This window comes from Fukomys damarensis, unplaced genomic scaffold (assembly GCF_012274545.1).
Source record: "Fukomys damarensis isolate Sample0158 unplaced genomic scaffold, DMR_v1.0_HiC HiC_scaffold_23, whole genome shotgun sequence".
Taxonomy (NCBI): Eukaryota; Metazoa; Chordata; class Mammalia; order Rodentia; family Bathyergidae; genus Fukomys; species Fukomys damarensis.
The window spans coordinates 59,416,651-59,438,380 of record NW_022900935.1 but is presented as its reverse complement, the minus strand read 5'-3'; the positions used below and the strand labels follow the sequence as shown (position 1 = coordinate 59,438,380).

At 41.5% G+C, this 21,730-nt stretch overlaps 1 protein-coding gene across 7 annotated transcripts in view; it reads right to left on the bottom strand.

The window, feature by feature from the left end:
• The window catches only part of LOC104858980 (leucine-rich repeat-containing protein 37B-like), a 40,171-nt gene extending 30,659 nt beyond the window's left edge, over positions 1 to 9,512 (bottom strand). For 3 of the 7 annotated variants that reach the window (XR_004518704.1, XM_033767975.1, XM_033767976.1), the window contains exons 1-3: positions 7,241 to 9,501; positions 3,934 to 4,005; positions 1,602 to 1,673 (exon numbers count right to left, since the gene is read on the bottom strand). Coding sequence is in view for 6 of the 7 variants with exons in the window: in XM_033767975.1 (XP_033623866.1) it covers positions 1,602 to 1,673; positions 3,934 to 4,005; positions 7,241 to 7,527 (431 nt within the window). In the remaining variant the exon portion in view is untranslated. Of the gene's footprint in view, positions 1 to 1,601; positions 1,674 to 3,933; positions 4,006 to 7,240 lie in introns of all 7 variants that reach the window. The other 4 variants (XM_033767974.1, XM_033767972.1, XM_033767973.1 and 1 more) reach the window with 4 other exon arrangements.
• Positions 9,513 to 21,730: the final 12,218 nt, after the last annotated feature.

Here is a 21,730-nt window from a genome sequence, read left to right as displayed (position 1 = left end):
TCAGTATAAGCTGTGTTAAGGTTCGAGCTCACAGGTTTGTGTCCCATAGGAGCCCACTAGTCCCCAGAGGGCAGAAACTTTGTCTTCATCGTTGTGCCTCCAGTACCACCCACAGTGCTGGGATATGCTTTTTGGGATATTTTGTGCAGCTTGCCATTTTTAAGTGAAGGAGAATATATACGTGATACTGTGAAATAATTAGGCTATGGAGTACTTCACAGTACAAATATGAAAGCTGTGCTCCACTGAACATCTAATTTGTTTTTCTCCAAACCGTTTGTAAGGTTTGGGAGCCCAGATGAAAAAGGTACTCAAGAAGGTCAGTAACAAAGTGGTCATTCCCTTAAGGCAGTGATAGCAAACCTTTTAGAGACCAGTGCCCAAACTGCAAACCAAAACCTACTTATTTTATGTAACTCAAAGTGCCAACACTGTAATTAAACTTCAGTATTGAGGTTTTAGCTTCGAAAAAAAACACCTTATTCATTAACATCTTTTGTCCTAAAACAACAAGCATGCCATAAGTTTGCCACCACTGCCTTGAGACCTAAGGTTTCCTAATCCAAAAGACTATTTTTAGGCCATATTATGTAGGTTCTTTTTGCCCATTTTCTTGAAGCCTTCTACATTCAAAATAATGCTGTGTTTGTTAAAATATCACTAATAGCTAAATTAGGGATGATGAAATTCTCACTTCTGGACTGCCTAGACAAAAATAAAAATCAAGCTTTCATACCAAAGAAAAGAGTATCTTCTTTTCTCTAAACAGATAAAAATACTATGGAAGTACATCCTCCTTGGTGACAAGGCTGCAGAGATTTTTAAATACCATTTTAAATACCTATTTTAATGTGGGGATAACAATTTCTGCCTTGAAATACTGGCAGTCTATTCTTGTGGTAGCTTACCCATCTGGCTAATATTATTAAAATTTACCAGCTTAGTTAACTATGTAATACTTAAGTATTCATTTCACTCAGATTAAATTGTCCAAGCCCTCTGGATTACTGGCATTCAAATGAACATAGGTGGCCTACACAGTATTTTGTTCTCCTTTAGGCACTACTCAAAAGTTTAATTCTTTGGTTCTAATTCAGCTTTTGCAAACCCTGTTTGTAAATGCTAGATAGTAAATTAATTGTAGACTTTCCAGATCATACACAGTCTCTGTTGTATACTTTTGGGTTTTTTTTTTTCTTTGACAGCACTTAAAAATGGAAAAATCATAATTCACTTAGGAGCTGAATAAAAACAAACTGTGTATTGATTTGATCCATGGGCCACAGGGTAAATATAAATAGAAACAGATGGCACATAAACACTTATAAAATAAGGTTCATATTAGCATCAGTAACTCAAGTCTTATTACCACTTTTCCTCTGTAAGTGGAGATTTTTTCCTATTTGTATCTTGTCTATACAATTCAAAAAACTGAAAATGTATATGGGATATTTGATGTTAGATAGACTGAGATCTACACAGATTTAAATAGTTGCAGAATTTTATTGCTAGAAGAGATGTTGGCAAACATCTAATTTGAAATCCCTGCTCATTTTATAGATAACATATAACCCATGAATGAATATGATTAACTAACTTACAAATACTGGAGGGACAGCAGGCCTTCAAAGGAATCCTTATGTACTTCAGCGATGTAATTTTCACTGAGATTTCTGGAAGATGAAAAGGTTATTTTCTGAATCAAACTTCATAAAAAACATGAAGAATATCCAGTGGTAAAAAAGTTCAAGGAAATGAACACTCCTAGATTCAGCTGTCTGGAGTGTGATGGCACAATATTTTTTCAGAGCAATTAAGTCGCATATCTAATAAACAGTCTTCATAAAGAAAAAAATGTCAGATAATGAAAAGATGGAAATAAGTGGTTGTAGATGGGGAGGGGAGGAGGGGGTGAAGGGAGGGCAGGGATAAGGGGAAAAAATGAGAACCGAGACTTGTCATGTAGAGGTACAAGATCCCAACGATGAATGTAACTGTACTGTATCCCTAAAATGTACCAATAAACTCAATGAAAGCTGAAAAAAAATGTTAAAAAATAAAAAAATAATAAAACAGTCTTCAGGCCAACAATCCCTTTTCTAGGTCTCTGTTCTGCAGGAATACTTGCCCGTGTTCACAAAGAAGCATGTAAAAGAATGTTCATTATATGATACAGGTAACAAGAAAACTGGAGCGATCACACCCCAAATAAAAGATCCAACCAAAAACTGGGCAAATACAATGAACAGGCACTTCTCAGAAGAGAAGTGCAAATAGCCAATAAGTACATGAAAAAATGTTCAACATCTCTGGCCATTACAGAAATGCAAATTAAAACAACACTGAGACTCCATCTTATTCTAGGAATACTGGTTATCATCAAGAAATCAAACAATCACAAATGCTATTAAGACTTCAGGGAAAAAATAAACTCTTCTACACTGTTGGTAGAAATGTAAACTGGTATGAGTTTACACTATGGAAATGAGTATGGAGATTTTACACTATGGAAATGAGTATGGAGATTCTTCAAAAAACTAAGACTAGAAATTCCGCTTGACCAGCTATTCCCCTTCTAAGTACCTTCCAAAAAGAGATAAAGGCACCACATTACAGGGATACATGCACACTCATGTTAATAGCAGCACAATTCATAACAGTTAACTCTTGGAAGGGGCCTCTATGTCCATCAATGGATATACTGACAAAGAAAATGTGGTATTTACACACAGTTGGAGTACTGCTCTTCCATAAAGAGAAATTTGAGTCATTTGTAGAAAAATGGATGCACCTTGAGATCATATGTTAAGTGAAATAAATCAGACACACAGCTTAAATATCTTATGATTTGGTGGGATTTTTTTGTTTTGTGTGTTTGTTTGTTTGTTTGGTACCAGGGATCGAACTTGGGACTTGGACTTGCACTTGCAAGGCAGGCAGCAGAGCCACTGAGCTAAATCCCCAGCCCTTCTTATGGTTTCTCTTGTATGAGAAACCCAAAGAATAAGCAAAGAGCAAAATAATAGATAGATAATAGGAAAAAGGAGATGGATCATTCTCAAAGAGGAAGAGGATCAAGAGATGAAAAGAGGGGGAAAGAGGGAAAGGAAAGGGGATGAAAAAATGAAAGTGAATGAAAATGCATAGTATTATGTACATGTACCCGCTCCCCATGCAGAATGTAATCACTATGTACTGCCATGTACTAATAAAAAATCAAAATTGGAAAAAAATCTAGATATACTCTAAACACCCATCAATAGGGAAATTATTAAATACACAATGACATATATACACTATGGAATATTATGCAGCAGTTTAAGTGAATAGGGTAACCCTCTATGTACAGGGAAGGAAAGAATCCTGATATATCAAAAGTGAAAGAATCAAGTTGCGGGATATTATACTTTGTGTTAAAAAAAAAGATTAGAGCCATACGCCAAAACTATTTTGCTGTATATAAATATGTATATAGGCAAATACATGGGGAAAAATATATATCAAACTCAGACTAGTGGTTACCTGATGGAACATTACAGCATATTAAAGGTCTTTACTATACCTGCTATTTCAAACCAAAACAAAAAAAGAACATAATAATAATGTTGTCCTTGTATAAAGAAACATAAATTTAAATTGTTTATTTCCAAGAAGGTCTATAAATTTTTCTTTTCTTTTTTGATTTATTTTTCAGTTCCAGAGCTGGGTCTTGAACCCAAGGCCTCACACATGATAGGCAAGTGTTCCATCACTGAGCTACACTCCCAATCCACATGAAGTTTAATTATTAACCATAAAATTTCAATCAACTGAGGTTGATCTGAGGTACAATGGGGAAACGCCTTTTCTCAGAAGTACTGACCTCAAAATTCTGGAGCAAGAAGGATCTTACAGTAAAGTTTCTGAATTCGTATTTGGAAAGAATATACTCATAATTTCTCAGCCCAACGGTATGTTTTCCATGCCCTTGCTTGAATACCATGAATAAAGTTTCCTTGGAAGTTTCTGTGAAGAAAGTTCACATCCTTGAATAAGTAGGAAAAAAATGAGAACAAGTAAAAGAATCCTGGTGATCTCCAGGGTACTTAAACACAGGTAAGATAGCAGCTTTTAAATTTCCAGAGCTGACAGCTTCCCAGTTTGCACAATAAAGAATGTGGATTAAAAAAAGAAGTTGGAGGAAGAGGAGGAGGAGGAGGAGAATGTGGAGCCATAGCACAAAAGATAAAGACTTTCCTCAGAAGCTGAACTTCCTGTCTGTCCAATTTCCTGGATAAATAATGCCAATCAATTACATTTGACGTATCTTTCCCAAAATCACTTGTGTTTCTCATCCCGGAAAGAATGAAATCAACCAATAACAAATGCTGGCAGGGTTGTGGGAACAAAGGAACCCTTCTCCATTGTTGGCCAGAGTGCAGACTGGTGCGGCCACTGTGGAAATCTATATGCAGATACCTCAAAAAACTAGCATTAGAAGTCCCATTTAACCCAGCTAGCCCTCTGCTGGGTATCTTCCCAAAAGAATTAAAAGAATCATACCACAGTGATATATGCTCACCCATGTTTACAGCAGCAGCTTGTAACAGCTAAAACTTGGAAACCGCCAAGTAGTATTGGAGTACTACTCAGCCATAAAGAACGAGAAACCAGAGACATTTACAGCTAAATGGATGCACATTGAAGCCATCTCTTAAGTGATATAAATAGGACACACGTGTAAATAACAAATCGTTTCTCTGGTATGAAAAACTAGAAGTGTCAACAAGGATCAAAATGTATAATTGATAATGTGAAACAGGAAGAAAAGGTTCAAAGGGGTAGGGAAAGTGGGAGGGGTAGGGGAAAAGAGAGAAAGGAAAAGAAAAAATATAATAAAAGGAAAAAATGGAAAAAAAGTATTTGTAAATAGGGAAGGGTGGAGGGGGTGAAGGGAGGGCAGGAGAATAGGGACAAAAGAACCAAGATCTGTCATGTAAAGGTACAAGATCCCAATGATGAATGTAACCATTGTATACCTAAAACGTACCAGTAAACTTAATGGGAAACAAATCACTTGTGTCTAAGCTGACTTCTTCTATAAATCAATAAGTAGATGATGAATAATTCAACAGAAAAGAAAAATGGGCCAAAGTGTATCATTAGCAAACAAGAATAAAGAAACCCTTTGCCAGGAACCACCAAAGCTTCCACCTAGCACCCTTTGTGGAAGCTTCTCCAGGCAGGGGAAGGATGAGGACAAGGAAAGCTTAGAGGAACTGATGTGCTGATGTGTAAAAATCACTTGGATTTGATGCATGGAAAAAAAGCAGGAAGCACTGCACAAAGACGAAACCATCACCTGAACAGGGGGAAAATGTAAAGGAGAGAAAGGCAGGACACACACCAGGCTGGTAACAGGGCGTATCTTCTGGGTGACAGGGTAAGGGAGACAGGGTGAACAAGGGTACAGGGTATGGAATTCACATTATTCCATATATACCTGCGACTCTCTTTGAAAAGAGAGATCTATCCACAAGTGGCACATGTTGAGAAGAAGCTATTAAGCTGGGCATGGTGACATACATCTGGAATCCCAGCACTCAGGAGGCTGAGGCAGGAGGATTGCCATGAGTTTGAGACCAGCCCGGCCCAGCCTGAACTACATAGGGCTCAGTTTCAATTCCGTGGAAATGCATTCCTTATCCCTCAGCGACAACTTTCCTATGTAGTTTGCGTGCACTTTTTCTCGGGGTGGGCAGGGAAGAAATCAATCTGCTCGCCCGCCTAGTGAACATTTCCACACAACCAGAGCATTCTCACTGCTTTATGCTCACCACTGAAAGTGTCTCAAACGGAACTCTCTCCCTCAAACTGGCTCTCCTTCCCGGCTGCGGTCACCGCCTGTGATACAACCACCACTGTCATCCCCATACAGGATGGAAACAGTGGGCCTCGTGTGATTTTGCGCTTCTCTGTCCACCCTACCCCCCGATGCTTCGCTCAATCACTCAGTCACGTAGTGCTCACAGGATTCTCTCTCCACGCTCATCACCACCACTCTCACTCTAACCCAGATCTCCTACAGCTTTCTAGGTGGTCTCCGAATCCCGCTGTCCCCTCTAGATCACACTACACATAGATTCTAACATCGTCCTCCTGTGTAATCATTTAGCTCTCCTGCTTGAAAACTTGCACTGGCTCTCTGTGTCCAGCTGTCTCACTTTCAAACCCCTGGCTTCCTCACCCAATGCTTTGCGGGCAGACTGACCTATCACATCCTGTCATTCCTGCTGCCATGCCTTGTCCGGGCTGAGCTTCCTGGGTTTCCTCTACCTGACAACTGCAGCCGCTCTAAGCACCCGGTAAGGTTCGCTCTGACCCGTGCAGCTCTCCCTAACCTTCACACCTTGTGATTCCAGATTCTGGAGAATCACAGCACCTAAGGTCTGCATCCACACCTAGTCCTTAACCACACACCAGCTCCCTTTAATGCTTTCGCCTCCCTTCTCTCCTATTATTTTCATGTTCAAGAAAGAATGTTATCCTTCTATAGCTCCCAATGTACTCAGCCCTACTGGGCTCGGCACACCCTGGGTGCTATATATAGAAAGCAAAGGACAGAGGTAAATTCTGTAGGTAATTCAGGGACTGCATAATAATAGCAGCTAACATTCACACATAGGTGCGGTGCTGATACAGGTATCACAGGTACTTACTCTTCTAAAGCTCAGAATCCTATGAAATGGTAAATATCATAATCCTCATTTCACAGATGAGGAAAGTGAGTCACAGACTAAATAACTTGCAAAAGGTTATAAAGCTGAGGGGGGGACAGGGAGGGAGAAAGAGAGAGATCTGGGTTCAAACTCAGGAGGTCTAATTTTTTTAGAGGTGGGTACTGTGGATGGAACCCAAGGCCCTGCATATATGAGACAAGCACTCAACCCTCAGGCAGAACTTCTTCTTGAACACACTTTGTTATATCATCACTAAGGAAATGAGTTGTACAAAGGGTGGAGCAAAGAGCAAGGTTAAGCAACGGTGTGGTAGTACTAAATTTAAAAAAATAAGGAGAAAACAAAATGGAGCACAATAATACAAAGGAGAATGGGACCAGAAAATTTTGGAAAGAAAAAAGTAAAAGCAGAACATTAGTCAACATGAACTAAGGAGATGTGGACAGCCCAGGAAGTCCTTGAAGAAAAGGCTGCCGTGTCAGGCAGAACGCAGAGTACAAATGAAGGAAGGTGATTCTTACAAGACTGTGAAGGTGTCATTGTAGGTGTCCGGCTCTAGTACAGGCACTTGGCGCAGCCTCTGCTTTGGGTGGAGACCAGTACACGACAGGGTCTCATTTTCGCAGGTACAGAGCTCACATATGCTGGTGGCTGTGGAGACCTTCTGCTCCTTTGGCGCAGGTAAAGCCTTTTCTGGGGTGTAATTTGCAGGATACTGATTTGCAGTAGGTTCCACACCCAAAGGCTGAAGTGCGACAGGAGTCAGGTTGGGCTGCTGAGCCTGCCCCTGGTCCTCATGGGCAAGCATCACCTCGGGCTGCTTCAGAGCAGGAGAAGCTTTCTGCAGGGCCACAGACTGTTCTGCCTCTTACTGACTTCAGAACTTACAGTAAGGCTCATATGCAGTGGTGGTGCCGTGTCACTGGGTGATGCTGGAGGCTGAGCTGAGTCCTGACCTGATGGTGCTGGATTTGCCATCACACGTGGTTCTGTAGGTTGAGCTACAGCCTCCACAGATGGCTCTGGAGGCTGAGATGGGGTCTTCTGCAAAGTCGGAGAAAGGTGAACCCCTGAGGTAGGTAGAAAAGTTCGGGAATATTTCAGGTTCAAAGGTGGAATCGTACCAGAATTCAGGTTTGGCCACTGAGCCTGCCCCAGGTCTGGATGTTTCAGTGTCACATCCTGCAGGGCCACAGAACGGTCAGCCTCTGTGGTCGGCTCAGGGCTGATGGTAAAGCCCATATTCAGTGGTGATACTGAGACACTGGGTGATGCTGGAGGCTGAGCTGAGTCCTGACCTGATGGTGCTGGGTTTGCCATCTCATGTGGTTCTGTAGGTCCAGCTATGGGCTCCATAGATGGTTCCGGAGGCTGAGATGGGGTCTCCTACAAAGTTGGGGAAAATTGGACCCATGAAGTAGGTAGAAAAGTTCTGGAATATTTAAGGTTCAATGGTGGAATCATGCCTGGATTCAGGTTGGGCCGCTGAGCCTGCCCCAGGTCTGGATGTGCAAGTCTCACCTCAGGGTGTTTCAGAGGAGAAACGATAGCCTCCTGCAGGCCCACAGAATGGACAGGCTCTGTGGTGAGTTCAGGGCTGATGGTAATGCTCATATCCAGAGATCGGATTGTGCCACTGTTCACAGTTGGTTGCTGATCTGTATCCGTACTTGGGTCTACGTTATAATCCTGCAAGATTTGTTTCTGCTGGTTAGGTTTTGCCAATTGATAAAAGAGTTCCAGAGACCTCCTCAGCAAGTTGCCAGTGCTAAGCTGGATCCTTCTTCAGGTTCAGGGGGGAAACAAACTGTGGTGCTGTCCAATTCTTACTCAGTGGAGGTGGAACAAGTAAAAGTGACTGGTGGTCTGTAGCCTGCTCTAGAGCAGATGTCTCAGTCTTCCTTTTGAGTGGAGGAGGCAAAGCTACAGCTTGGTTCTGATCCCCACCTGAAACTGCCTCTGACAGCCTCTCTTGTCCGGCAAGCTGGTCGTGCAGACCCTGATATCGAGCAGTAAACTCATCTGGCCACAGCTCTCCCGTCGACTCTTGATGTGGAAGCAACATTTTTGTAGGCACAGAGGAACCAAGATACTCGAATCCCTCCAGCTCCGCAGGGGCAGTAAGAGCATGCAGCGATTCCTTTTGGAGATGAGACTTGAAGGGAAAAAACAAAACATTCGGCCCCAGGTGCTCAAGAGTTCAGGTGTTCTGGGTATTGGGACCACTATGGAAGTGGAGCCATTAGCCCTAGTAGCCACAACTGTGGCCAAACAAAGAGCCCTGTAACCCAGAAGTGAAGTGCAAACATATCAATACAAGGCTTGATCACCAGGACCTAGGTCAGTAAGGTTACAGTGAAACACCTGCTGGGATCTTTCTGGTAGCCACTTGATAACCTTGTACTTTCCACCCTGCCCCACCCTTTGTGACATCACTGTTTAAGAAACCTTTACGAGGTTCTGGCCCACATGGGCTGAAGTGGTCCGAAGAAGCCTTTTGTTACAGGACCAGGGCCAACTCCTTGCCCCAGCAGAGGTGATAGTGGCTTCCTCCAGGGCCATCTCCCTGTATGGCAGCAGGATATACGCCTCAGACCTACAAAGTCTAAGCATGCAAAGCCCTTTGGGTGGGGCCTGGCACAGCTTCCCATTTAACTCACAGGGCTGGGCCTTGGGATACTCAGAAGTAGTAACCCAGTCTGAGCTCTTCCTGCTCCAAGCTACAACCCTACAGAAATTCTCCCTCCTCCTGGGTATACAGCTTCCAAGAAAAGCACCTGACCTACAATGTGGGAGACTGCCTGCAAGACAGCTGGCTGCTTGCACTGCAGTTCCCTGAGCGAAGGAGTTGCTATGTTGTAAGTTCTGATTGGCCGTGATTGGCTGCCATCTTATGGCATTATTTACAATAGCCATTTTGTAGAGCTGAGTTTCGCTTTCCAGAAAAAACACCTGTTTCTTGTAAATCATGTGTACTCTGTGGAGCCATAATTGTGGCCTTGTATGGTCATCCTTGAGATTGTTTTTCGTCCTTGATATTGTTTTTACTTTCATACTATCACCTGATATAAAAATAAGAGCCATCTTGCAATAAAGGTGAAAGGAAGAAGAACCCTGTTTGAACCTGAGCATGACTCAATGTGCTTACTCTCGGTGAATCCTCTCAGGTTTGGGGCCTGCTGGCAGGACCCCGACGTCGTGGCTCGCGACATACAAAATGAGGACCAGTTAGGGTGGCAGGCAGCAGAATAGGCAATATGGTGATTCATTCCCCATTGTTGCCATTTGTTCTAAACTCTCAGTATCAGGTTCCATGTTGGAGAACTCATTCCCCTCTGTTAGGCTGGTGCTGCGTATACTCCGTGATGATGCCACAATTTCTGCAGAAGGGTTTTGCAGTTGGGCAACTGCAGCTAAGAGCAAGGGTTTGAATCCGAGTAGCCCGTTCTTCACATCAGTAGGACAGAACTCTCCCCATCCCACCATGGCTCAGCAGTCATTCATCTAGCTGTGACAAGGCCATTTTTCACAGCAAACGTGGATTAGACATTTAGCATGTTAAAGTCTGCAGGCTAAATAATTTTTTTGAAACACTACTGTAACCTATCTTCACAGTCCTCCTTCATCTGTTTTACTACTCGTGTCTTCCTGGCACAGCCGTAGCTTGTGAAGTTCAAGAAGGCACTTCATTCATCCTCCTATCCCTCCTGCCTTGTATGACGCTGGGCACACTGTAATGGTTTTAAAATGGAATTAGTTGCAAAAGTCACCTCGTGTAGGGGTAGATTTGGTGTTAAAATCAGATTTCTGAAATCAGTGATGACTTCCTCTGTCTACATTGTAAGGAAGTTTGAAGCTTCTTGGGTATTAAACTAAAACCATTTGTTTTAAATCATTCTTTTACCTGGAAAAAAATTCCGATACTTTTCCAGAACATAACCACATTTTCCACCCTTTCAAAACAAACACTTTTACTATTTTTAATCAAAAATCCCCAAATTAAGTCACTGGCATGAAACACCTTGTTTGCCTCCTTCATTTACACATTCTAAATGTTGTAAATAATGATAGTTTTCTTTTAGAAATTACTTTGGAAAACTAATCCCTGGTTAAAAGTTTCATCCCAGCTCATGGTGTGAGAGAGACAGTCCAAACCTACACGGGCACAGTTACTACATGTGAGTCCAGAGGCTTCCATGGAGAAATGCACCAGTGCAGTGGAGCAGCAGACACTGTGGGCTCCAGTGGCTGGTGAGTGATTCCAGTTCAGATGTCCCCAATAGACTGACCAGTCACCATTTTGGAAAGGGGCCAGCTGAGCCCAGGCCTCAGAGCAGCCACAGGTTGGTTCCATCTAGCGGCTGTGAGTGTCAGGGTGAGGGCATCGCCTTGGGAGACAGCCAGCTAGGGTCAGGGAGACATGAGTTCAAGCCAGCAGGAGGCACCAAGAGTGTTGCGGGCTGAACAACTTAGGGTCCAGCCTCACAGCAGACTCCGGAATCAGCCTGAATTTCAGTGGAGTTGAAAGCACAAGCTGGCTGAGATTATTCACTACCCCGCTGCAGTTCTGCAGGTTTGTTGGGATCAATCTGAGCTCTGCTGCCCCTCTTGTCTACCCATGACAGCAGAGACGTGCCCGATAGTGGACTTTTTTCTTTCCTTCTTTTTTTTCAGACAGGGTCTCACTATGCAGTCAGGCTGGCCATGAACTCACTATGTAGCTGAAGCTAGCCTCAAAATCACAGTGATCCTCCTGCCTCAGGCTCTAGAGTGCTGGATTACAGGTGTGCCCCCCCAGCACTTGGCTTTGTTTTTTTATTATTTGTTCTTGTTTTTATAGGAGAATGACAGTTGTTTCTAGTTTTTTGTTGTTTTGTTCTGTTCTTTTCTCTTCCTTCTTTTTCTCCTTCACCAGGTTGCCAAAGCTTATGTAATCTTCTTTGTCCTCCCGCCTTGCTTTTAATCTCTTTCTCCTCTTCTCACTCTCTGTATTTCCCTTTTACCCCTTTCAAATTCTCTCACCAAGGATACAATTGCTCTATTGAGGGAATATTTACTCTATATATATATATATAACTTCCTGGGTTTTTTAAAAAATATTTTTATTTTAATGTAATACAAGCAGATATCAATAAATATAAAAGCAATCTATGAAAATAAAACTTCATAATAAAAGAATTAGAGAACAATGGTAAATACACTGTATATCATAATCTTAAAAGAATATATTTTCAATTGCAAATCTATCTCTCATCTAAGAAAACTATACCTATTTTGAAAAAACATTTTAATTATTAACAAAGTATCTGACACTCAGTATTATTTTGAGCAATTTCTTCCTCTTTCACAATCTCTTACACATTTTGATCCTTATTTATACTTTGTTTCTCACACCTGACAATGTGATATCTATGCATATGTGTTTGATTTATTTCATTTAAGAGTATCAAGGTGCATCCATTTACCAAGAAATGTCTCAATTTTATCCTCTTTATGGCTGAACAGTACTCTATTACATTAAAAAACACATTGTTTTTATCCATTCATTGGTTGATGGGCTTTTGAGTTGTTTCCGAGATTTAGCTATTACAAACTGTGCTACTATAAACATGGGTGCATATATATCACCACGGTATGATGCTTTTAATTTTGGGGGGAAGATACCCAGAAGGGAAATAGCTGGGTCAAATCTCTAATCCTTTTTAGGAATCTCCACATTGATTTCCAATGTTTGCACAAGTCCACACTCCCATCAACAGTGAAAAAGGTTGTTCATTTTTCCCTATAGCCCACCAGCATTTGTTGTTTGTTGATGTCTTGATAATAGCCACTCTATCTGGAGTGAGATGGAATCTCAGTGTTTGAATTTGCATCTCTCAAATAACCAGTGATGTTGAAGTTTTTTAATGTATTTATTTGCCCTTTGTACTTCTTCATCTGAGAAGTGTCTGTTCATTTCAGAAGTATTCATCTCAGATGCCCATTTTTTTATTTTGGTTAGCTTTAGATTTTGTCAGATGACTACAAATCTTATTTGTATGGTTAGAGGTAGTAAATTAATAGTTAACCACAGTTTGTCATTTTTTAGGTTGTGCTTGCTGCTATTGTTATTTAAGGATTGTACTACTTTGGCCAAGCTGATAGAGTGGTTTTAATCAGTTTTCTTCCCTATATGCCAAGACCGAGATTGCCTGAGGATCACAAACAATACTATAGCCCAGTACCAAAGAACCAGGAGCTAGGCCAAATGAGCAACAACTTCTTCTCCCTAATAAACTGAAGAGGTAGGATCTTCTGACAGACTCAACAGCCAAAAGCCAGCTGCACCAAGAATCCATCTCTGAAAAGTAATCATTTCTTAATGAGTTCTCAATACTAGCTACGGTAGACTGCCCTACTGATTATGCTCAAAACAGACTGTAAGCAGTGCAAGCTATAATTAACCACCCAGTTGGCTTGTTTGAAAAAGCGAATCTGACCAAAGCCTACGTGACTCATAGGGACACGGCAGTGGTACACAGATTACAAATTCTCCCTGCACCAAGGGCCCTAGCAGAGACCATAGAAACAGCCCATGAAGCTGTGGGGCTCTGATATGACATAACACGGGACAGCCAAAGTCAGAGTAACTTTTACCCAAATTCTGTTCCCAGAAATGAAACCTTCTTCACTGTAAAGACAGGTTAATCATTAACCACAACCTATATCTGGCCTGTTTGGTTCCTAACACAAGAATGCTTTGTCCCTTCTTGCCTTCTTGCAAGGCAAGCCTTACTGGCATCAGCAACTTCTCTGGAGCAACCACACTAGCCCCCTCCACTCAACCTAATAATGATTGTGTCACCAATCAATACCAGTGGTTCTGGCTGTTTGCAGGGGAGGGGGGTGTCTCTACTTGCTCAGCACTGACCGTCCAGATCCCTGTTTCACTCGGATTCTGTCTCTATGAGCATTTCTTCTCACCTTGTGTCACAGCACTGAGCAGGAGATTGGCATCTTCTGCAGAGGTCCTTTGTAACTAGCAATAAAGCTACCTGCCATAAGCAATTTATAAGCATCAATGAAGAAACTAAAATTTAAAAATATATAGAAGGTAAGAGGACACAGAAGCAAGATGTAACCCCAGACTTCTAGTTTGCCCAAGTCAAATCCAGGGGGCAGTGAGGTAGAACAATTATAAAACCACCCACTTGAACTCTCTGAAATAGTAATACAGAAATAACAACACAGATGAATGAGGCCCTAGAAAAAAATCAAAATACCAATAGAATACCTCATAAAATTAGAGAAAGCAATCCTAAAATTCATTTTGAACAGAAGAGACCTAGAATAGCAAAAGCAATTCTGGACAACAATAGCAAGGCAGGGGACATCACATCTCTGACTTGGAATTATACTACAAAGCTACTGTGATAAAAACAGCATGGTACCAGCAAAAAAAAAAAAAGACCTGAGGATCAACAGAACAGATTAGAAGAAGCACAAACAACTCCAAACATACTCAGCCACCTTATCTTTGACAAAGGGGCCAAACTCCTTCACTGGAAGAAAGAGAGCTCTTTAATAAATGGTGCTGGAAAAACTGGCTTTCCTCATGCCAAAGATTAAAACTTCACCCATATCTTTCACCATACACTAAACTCAAATAAAAATGGATCAGAGATCTAAAAAGTAAAACAGAAATAGTAAATCTGCTGGAAGATAGAATAGGTAAAACTCTCAAAGATACTGGTGTAGGCAGACTTTATGAACAAAACCCCAATTGCATAAGAAATATCACAAAGAATTAATAACTGGAATCTTATCTTATTAAAAAGCTTTGGCACAGCAAAAGAAACCACCAGCAGAGTGAAGAGACAATGCACAGAGTGGGAAAAAATTTTGCCAGCTGTTCTTCTGGCAAAGAATTAATATCTAGAATATATAAGAACTCAGAAAAATGAGACTCCCAAATTTAAAGACCTAATCCAAAAAATGGGCATCTGAAATAAACAAACACTTCTCAGATGAAGAATTAGAAACAGCAGGTAAATACATGAAAAATTGTTCAACATCACTGGTCATTTGAGAGATGCAAATTAAAACAATGCTGAGATTCCATCTCATTCCAGAAGTAATGGCTAGCATCAAGAAATCAACAAACAACAAATAGTGGGGAAAAAGGAAACTTTCTCTACTGTTCGTGGCAGTATAGACTTGTGCAACCACTGTGGGATTTCTCAAAATCTAGGATTAGAGATCCCATTTGACCCAGCTATCTCCTTTTTAGGTATCTTCCCAAAAAGAATTAGAAACATCACATCACAATGATATATGCACACACATATTTACAGGAGCAGAGTTTGTAACAGCTAAATTTGGAAACAGCCCAAATGCCCATCAAAAGATGAATGGATAAAGATTTTTTATACAACTGAGTACATTTCAGCCATAAGAAGGACAAACTTCTGCCAGGGATTTAGCTCAGCGGTTCGGTGTCCTGCCTTGCAAGCGCAAGGACCCGAGTTCAATTAACGGTACCAAAACAAACAAAAAAACAAAGAAGGATAAACTTCCCACGTTTTTAGGTACCTTGAGACCATACTCTTCAGTGAAATAAAGAGGACACGTGTTTAAATTTCGCATTGTTGCCAGGGTATAGCTCAGTGGCACCACACTTGCATCTCAAGTGCTAAGTACTGAGTTCAATCCTCAGTACCAAAAAAAAAAAAACACATTTTTCACATTATTTCTCTGATGTGAGAAACCGAACCAAAATATGTAATAGTTATTGGAAAGTATGAAGAAAATGTTGAAATGGGAAGAAGAACAAGGGAGGGAGAGGAAGAAAGAAAGGAAGGGAAAAGAAAAAATATACAAGGCAAAAATGGAGAAAAGCTTTTGTAAATAAGGAGGGAAATGGGTTGAAGGGAAGGGAGGCAACTGGAGAAGAAAGAATCAAGATATATTATGTAGAGGTACAGATTCTCTATGATAAATGTGATCATTATGTATATCTAAAATTTACCAATAACAATAATTCTTAAATATGTATAAAATATCAACTTTCCACATTTTGTTCCATAAAGTTTGTGACCTTGGAAATGGAAACTAAGCAATACTGCCACAAATTTGCACCAAAACTGTTCAAATGACTGAACAGTAAGATATTATGTGGGCTCAGAGTGAGTTCAAACCTGAGCTGGAGACCACTGGACAGAGAGATGCTTCATATAAGAAGCAAGGAACAATTTTCTACTCTCCAAGAACCAAAATGCCACAAGCTTGAATGAGAAAGTACTGCAAACTTTCGCCGGCAGAACCTGGCCCACGTACCTTATACACAATACAACTGTCCTCAAAGCAAACTAGAGCCTAACCCTTTGGGTCTAAGGAGTTTTGGGTAATACACGGGATATCACAGTGTATTATGAAGAAGGGAATATCCGATTTACTTTGTTCTTGAAAAGCTGTTACTGAGAGATAATGGAAATTCCAGCCAGTGAGCACAGAAGTCAGACTTGGCTGGAAGGCTGCCCACGCCAGAAGGCTGAGACCAGTAAGAACCACTTATCACAAGCAAATCAGTGTCTCTGATAACTCAGCTAGGATTTCTCGGTACCTAAGCCTCCAGGTCTGTGCAGCAGCAGAGCAGTTCTGTTCAGGGACTCTGTTCATCAAGTTTCCCTTGAGCACAGCCTGTAACATTCATCTCACTGTGAAACTCAGCAACGTACATGGTGCCATTTAATGGTATAACTATTTTGAAAGCTCACATGAAAGGAGCTGGTTATTACGAGTCCTGTTTATCCAATATGTCTGTGCCATGAATTAAAACAAAGACTGAACTTTTGGAGGGGAGGGGGGTTACCAGAGATCGAACTTGGGACCTTGCACTTGCAAAGCAGGTGGCGGAACCACTGAGCTAAAACCCTGGCCCTGAAGACTGAATTTTTTAAAAATAAAGATTTTTTTTTTCTTCATATCCTCAGCAGCATTTTTATTTGTTTTTACTCATTTATTTATTTTAAGACAGGGCCTCACTGTGTAGTTCAGACTGATCTTGAGTTCACCATGTAGTCCAGGCTGACTTCAACCATGCAGTGATCCTCCTGCCTCAACCTCCCAAGTGCCAGGATTACTGGCGTGTGGCACCACATTTTTTTCAGTACTGGGAATTGAACTCAGAACCTTGTACTTGCAAGACAGGTGCAGGGCCACTGAGCTAAATCTCTGACCCAAGACTGAATTCTTGATTCAGTGGCTTATCTATTTATTTCAAGAGAAAGTGATAATACTACTAATAGCTTGTTTACCATGTAATGATAGTTCTGAGATTTACATTCATTACCCTTACAACATCCTCCCTAAATTAGGTAGAATAACAACCATATATTTGAGATAGAGATATTAATTATCTACAAATGTCTCAGGCTATAAAACTTATGACTGCATTAAAAATTTAAGAGACAAACTAAACTGTATACCTAAAATGTACCAATAAACACAATAAAAGAAAAAAAATTTTAAGAGACAGAGTTCAAACTCAAACCTAGGTGTCCAAAGCTTATAATCACTATTCAGCAAGACAGGGAAGAGACAGAAGACTTGGGTCAAACTCTTTCTGTTTAAGCTGTGACAAGTTATTCTATATCTATATACTGGGAACAATAATATTCTTTGTCATTTCTCCCACAAATGTCACAAAGAACAAGTTAGAGACCTCTGCTATGAAACACTTTAGTGAATATGAAACTGTGCATGGTGGTGCACACCTGTAATCCCAGCATTCAGAAGGCTGAGACAGAAGGATCGCTGAAAGTTTGAGGCCAGCCTAAGTTACACAGCCAGACCCTGTCTCAAAATAAATAAATAAAAGCAAATATGGAGTGATTTAGATATCCATGATTTCATCCACTTAACTTTTGTTAAGTATCCCCGGGACAAAAAAAAATATTTTTCAGGACAGTCAAGACTCACCTAAGCCACAACGGACAGTTTCTGGAGTACATCTGACAAAACCATCTGAAGAGCAAGCTTCTGGGCCATCTTCCTTGTCATGAGGAATGACAACAATCCTAGATCCAAGCAAAACAAACCCATTTAAAATACCTATGTGAAGGAGTCTGATGTACATTTCAAAATAACAATACTTCCTGGGTGTGGTGGTGCACGCCTGTAATCCCAGCACTCAGGAGGCTGAAGGAGGAAGATCACTACCAGCCTGAACTACACAGCAAGACCCTGTCTGAAAAACAAACAAACAGGGCTCAGCGGTTCTGTGGCCTGCCTGGCAAGCACAAGGACCCGAGTTCGATCCCCGGCACACACACACACAAAACCGAAACAAACAAACAAACAACAACAATAACAAAACACAAAACATAGCAGTACAAACATACTTGCCTGATTCTTAGATCATTGTTCTAGGGATTAGAGGCAAGCATGGCACAAGGGCGTGGTTGAATGGTCTGAGGTAGATATGTCCTGTAGGGCTAGTTTCACAGATCTATTCTGAAGTTTCTGATGTATTCTAAGGGAGACCTGAGCAGGAACTTGCACAAGACTCACAGCACCCACAGACGGCATACTGACAAGTGGAAGCTACACTCCCGCAGACCCCAGCCTATGCATGAGGGTGAATCACACACTGAGGAGGGTTTGGAGATGGTGCAGATGATCTGGCCCCTCCCTGCACATCAGCCACAGGAGCTTCCCCTACTCCACTCTCCGACAGCCCTGCCTCAGACTCGCACCCCGAAGGCTGAAGGCCGGGGCTTCCTGAAAAACTCAGGACTGATGAACATATCCTTTCTAGGTATGTCTAGTTGACACTTTTCCTGCTTAAGCCCTTACATGAGTCAAAAAAGGAATGCATGTTTACAAAAGAGCATGAAACTGTCTTTGGTTTTGTGGTGCTAGGTATTGAACCCAAGGCCTCTGCCATAAGCGCCATCTGTAGCCCACTTTTTATTTTTACTCTCAAGTTCTCCCTGTGTCACTACGTTGTCTAGGGTGGTCTCACTTGCAGTCCTCCTGCCACAGACTCCTCAAGTCCTGGGATTACAAGTGTGTGGCACTGGGCCTAGGTTATGGAGCTCTTTAGATGATGACTTTGCTGAGATACCTGAAAACTATAAGAACTCTGTATTTGGAGTCCTATTTCAACATGAAGCAATTTCTCCTTTTGGGTTTTGTCATTGTTGGGTTTTCTGTTGTTGCTCTTGTTTTTTTGTACTAGGGATTGAATATAGGCCTTTGCACCAAATTACATCCCTAGCAGTTTTATTTTTTATTTGAGAAAGGGTCTTGCTACATTGCCCAGATGGATCCTCCCCACTCAGAATGCCAGAGTGTAGCAATTACAGGCCTGAGGCACCATACCCAGCAATAAAGCAAGGTCTTAACCAAAAACTGGAGAAACACACCAGGTATGGTGGTGCACAACTGTAATTCTAGCACTCAGATGCTGAGGCAGGAGGATCACCTTGAGTTTGAGGCACACCTAGGCTACATAGTGAGTTCAGGCTGAGCTATACAAGGAGACCTTGTTCCAAAACAGGAGAAATACTATTTCCTTCTTTATTCTAGGCTTTTTTTGTTGGTTGGAAATTGATTGTTAAATTTCACATTTAAAGTTTCTGTTAGATATTGCAGAAAGTGAAAACCTGTATTATAAGGCACAAAAATTCTGCCCAGGAATTTAGAAGCTTAGCATGGGCAAGGCCTCATAGGTAGATGAAAAGTGAATTTTAGAAATTAAAAAAAAATCAAGATCCTCTCCTCCCTCTCCTATTAAGAATGGACCTTCCCTTGCCATGCGTGGTGGCGCACGCCTGTAATCCCAGCACTCAGGAGGCTGAGGCATGAGGATCGCTGTGAGTTCAAGACCAGCCTGGGCTACATAGTAAGTTCCAGGCAGGTCAGTCTCACCCACATAGTGAGACCCTATCTCAAAAAAAAGAATGGACCTTCCGGGCTGGGGATTTAGCTCAGGGGATTTCGGCGCTTGCCTCACAAGCACAAGGACCCGAATTCCATTCCTGGTCCAAAAATAAAAAAAAAAAAGGCAAGAATGGACCTTCCTTCAGCTCTCCAAAGGCTCTTCTGCAATGCCAGCTCCAGGATTCCAGCACTCATGGGGCTGCAGCACTCCCTCTAAAATACAGAAGAACTGGGCCAGGGATTTAGCTCAGTGGTGCTGCCGCCTGCCTCCCAAGCACAAGGTCCGGAGTTCAGTCCCTGGTACCAAAAATAAATAAATAAATAAAAATAAAACACAGAACTTCAGGCTTTGCTTCTCCAGTGGAGCTGCAACATCTTCATTTTCCCTTCCTTCAAGGACAGAAAGCTCCTGAATCCATTAGAATGTGGAATGAAAAGTCCTTCTTAGGATGTGTTTTAGTTTTGGTTTCTCTGGGACAGAGTCTCGCTATTTGGCTCAGGCTGTTCTCCAACTCACAATGCAGCCCAGATGGCCCTGAACTCACTATCCACCTGTCTCAGTCTCCTGAGTGCTGGGATTAGAGGCATCAGCCATCGCACCTTGCTTCAGTTGTAGTTTTTTCAGTTGTGGGATTGAACCCAGGGCCTCTCACATGCTAGAAAATCACTCTACCATAGAGCACCATGGCCAGCAGCCCTAGGATTTCAATGTACAGAAATCAAAGCAAAACTCTAATAATCCCAGGAAAAATCGAGGCACTGACTAGCTTCAAAATAAAGTAAAATGTGCAAATTAATTACTGGATTAATTATTATAGATTAATCACTCCTTATAACATACCACACAGACAATGGAAAAAATTAGTAACACCAACACCCACGATTAGCATGATTATTAATTCTAGGTGGACAATTCAGATATAGTCACCCTTAAAAGGTGGCCTCTCACATGTCCTCCCCAAAACCCAGTTCATCTTCTGTCTAAAGTCTAGAATTACAATGCTCAAAGACAGCGTGATTAGTGAAAATCTATAGGCTTCACCTTGATTGCCCTTTTGGACCACTGATTGAAACCAAAGTAGTAATGTGCCAGTGGTTGGCATCGTGAGCTGATCGTGGCAAGGGTCCGATGTTGAGCCACCTTATGTCTGCTCTCAAGAGAAACCTAAAGACACAAGAGATAGACCCACGAGTATCACCACCTGTCAGAAATTTTAGTTTGCATAGACCTGAGATTTATCAATACTACTTCATACCGGGACTGTGAAGATTAAATGGGATAGAAAGAACCTTTTAAGCACTGTATCCATAGTGAGCCTTAAATAAATGGATTTTTAAAATATTACTTTTAAACCATAGCGCTTTTCTGTATCATTTTCTGGGACCCTGATTAATTGAAAGGTTTCCCTGATCTCTAGCAGTAAATAGTCATGAAAGGAGCAACCCCAGGAAGACCTCCAGGAAAATTATAGGGTTGGGAGTGCAAAAAAGTTATTTCGGTCTTTCTATCCAATAGATGCCAATTAAGAATATGACCTAGGGCTGGGAATTTAGCTTAGTGGTTCTGGCACTTGCCTCACAAGGGCAAGTTCCCGAGTTGGATCCCCAGTACCCACCCCGCCAAAAAAAAGACCTAAAAAACAAATGAGATGAGGCTGCCATCCACTCCCTCTGCAGGTTACTAATCCCTGCTAGCAGAGGGGCTACACATACCCCTGTGACTTTTACAATCAACTAAACCATTACAGGCTCATCTGCATTAACAAGCTTCTTTGAGAATGCAAATATCAATATACTGGTAACTCTCCAAATATTTTACACATTACTGTAGATTTCTTATATCACCAGTTTGTTGTTGTTCTTGTGTTTTTGTTTTGTTTTGAGACAGGGTCTCACTGTGTAGCTGAGACTGACCTGGAACTCATTATGTAGCCCAGGCTGGTCTCGAATTCAGTGATCCTCCTGCCTTAGCCTCCCGAGTGCTGGGATTACAGGTGTGTGCCACCATGCCCGGTTATCACTAGTTCTTTTCTGAATGTTTATTTCATTTTTTAAAAGGGTAGTCTATGAATATTTTAATAAAATTT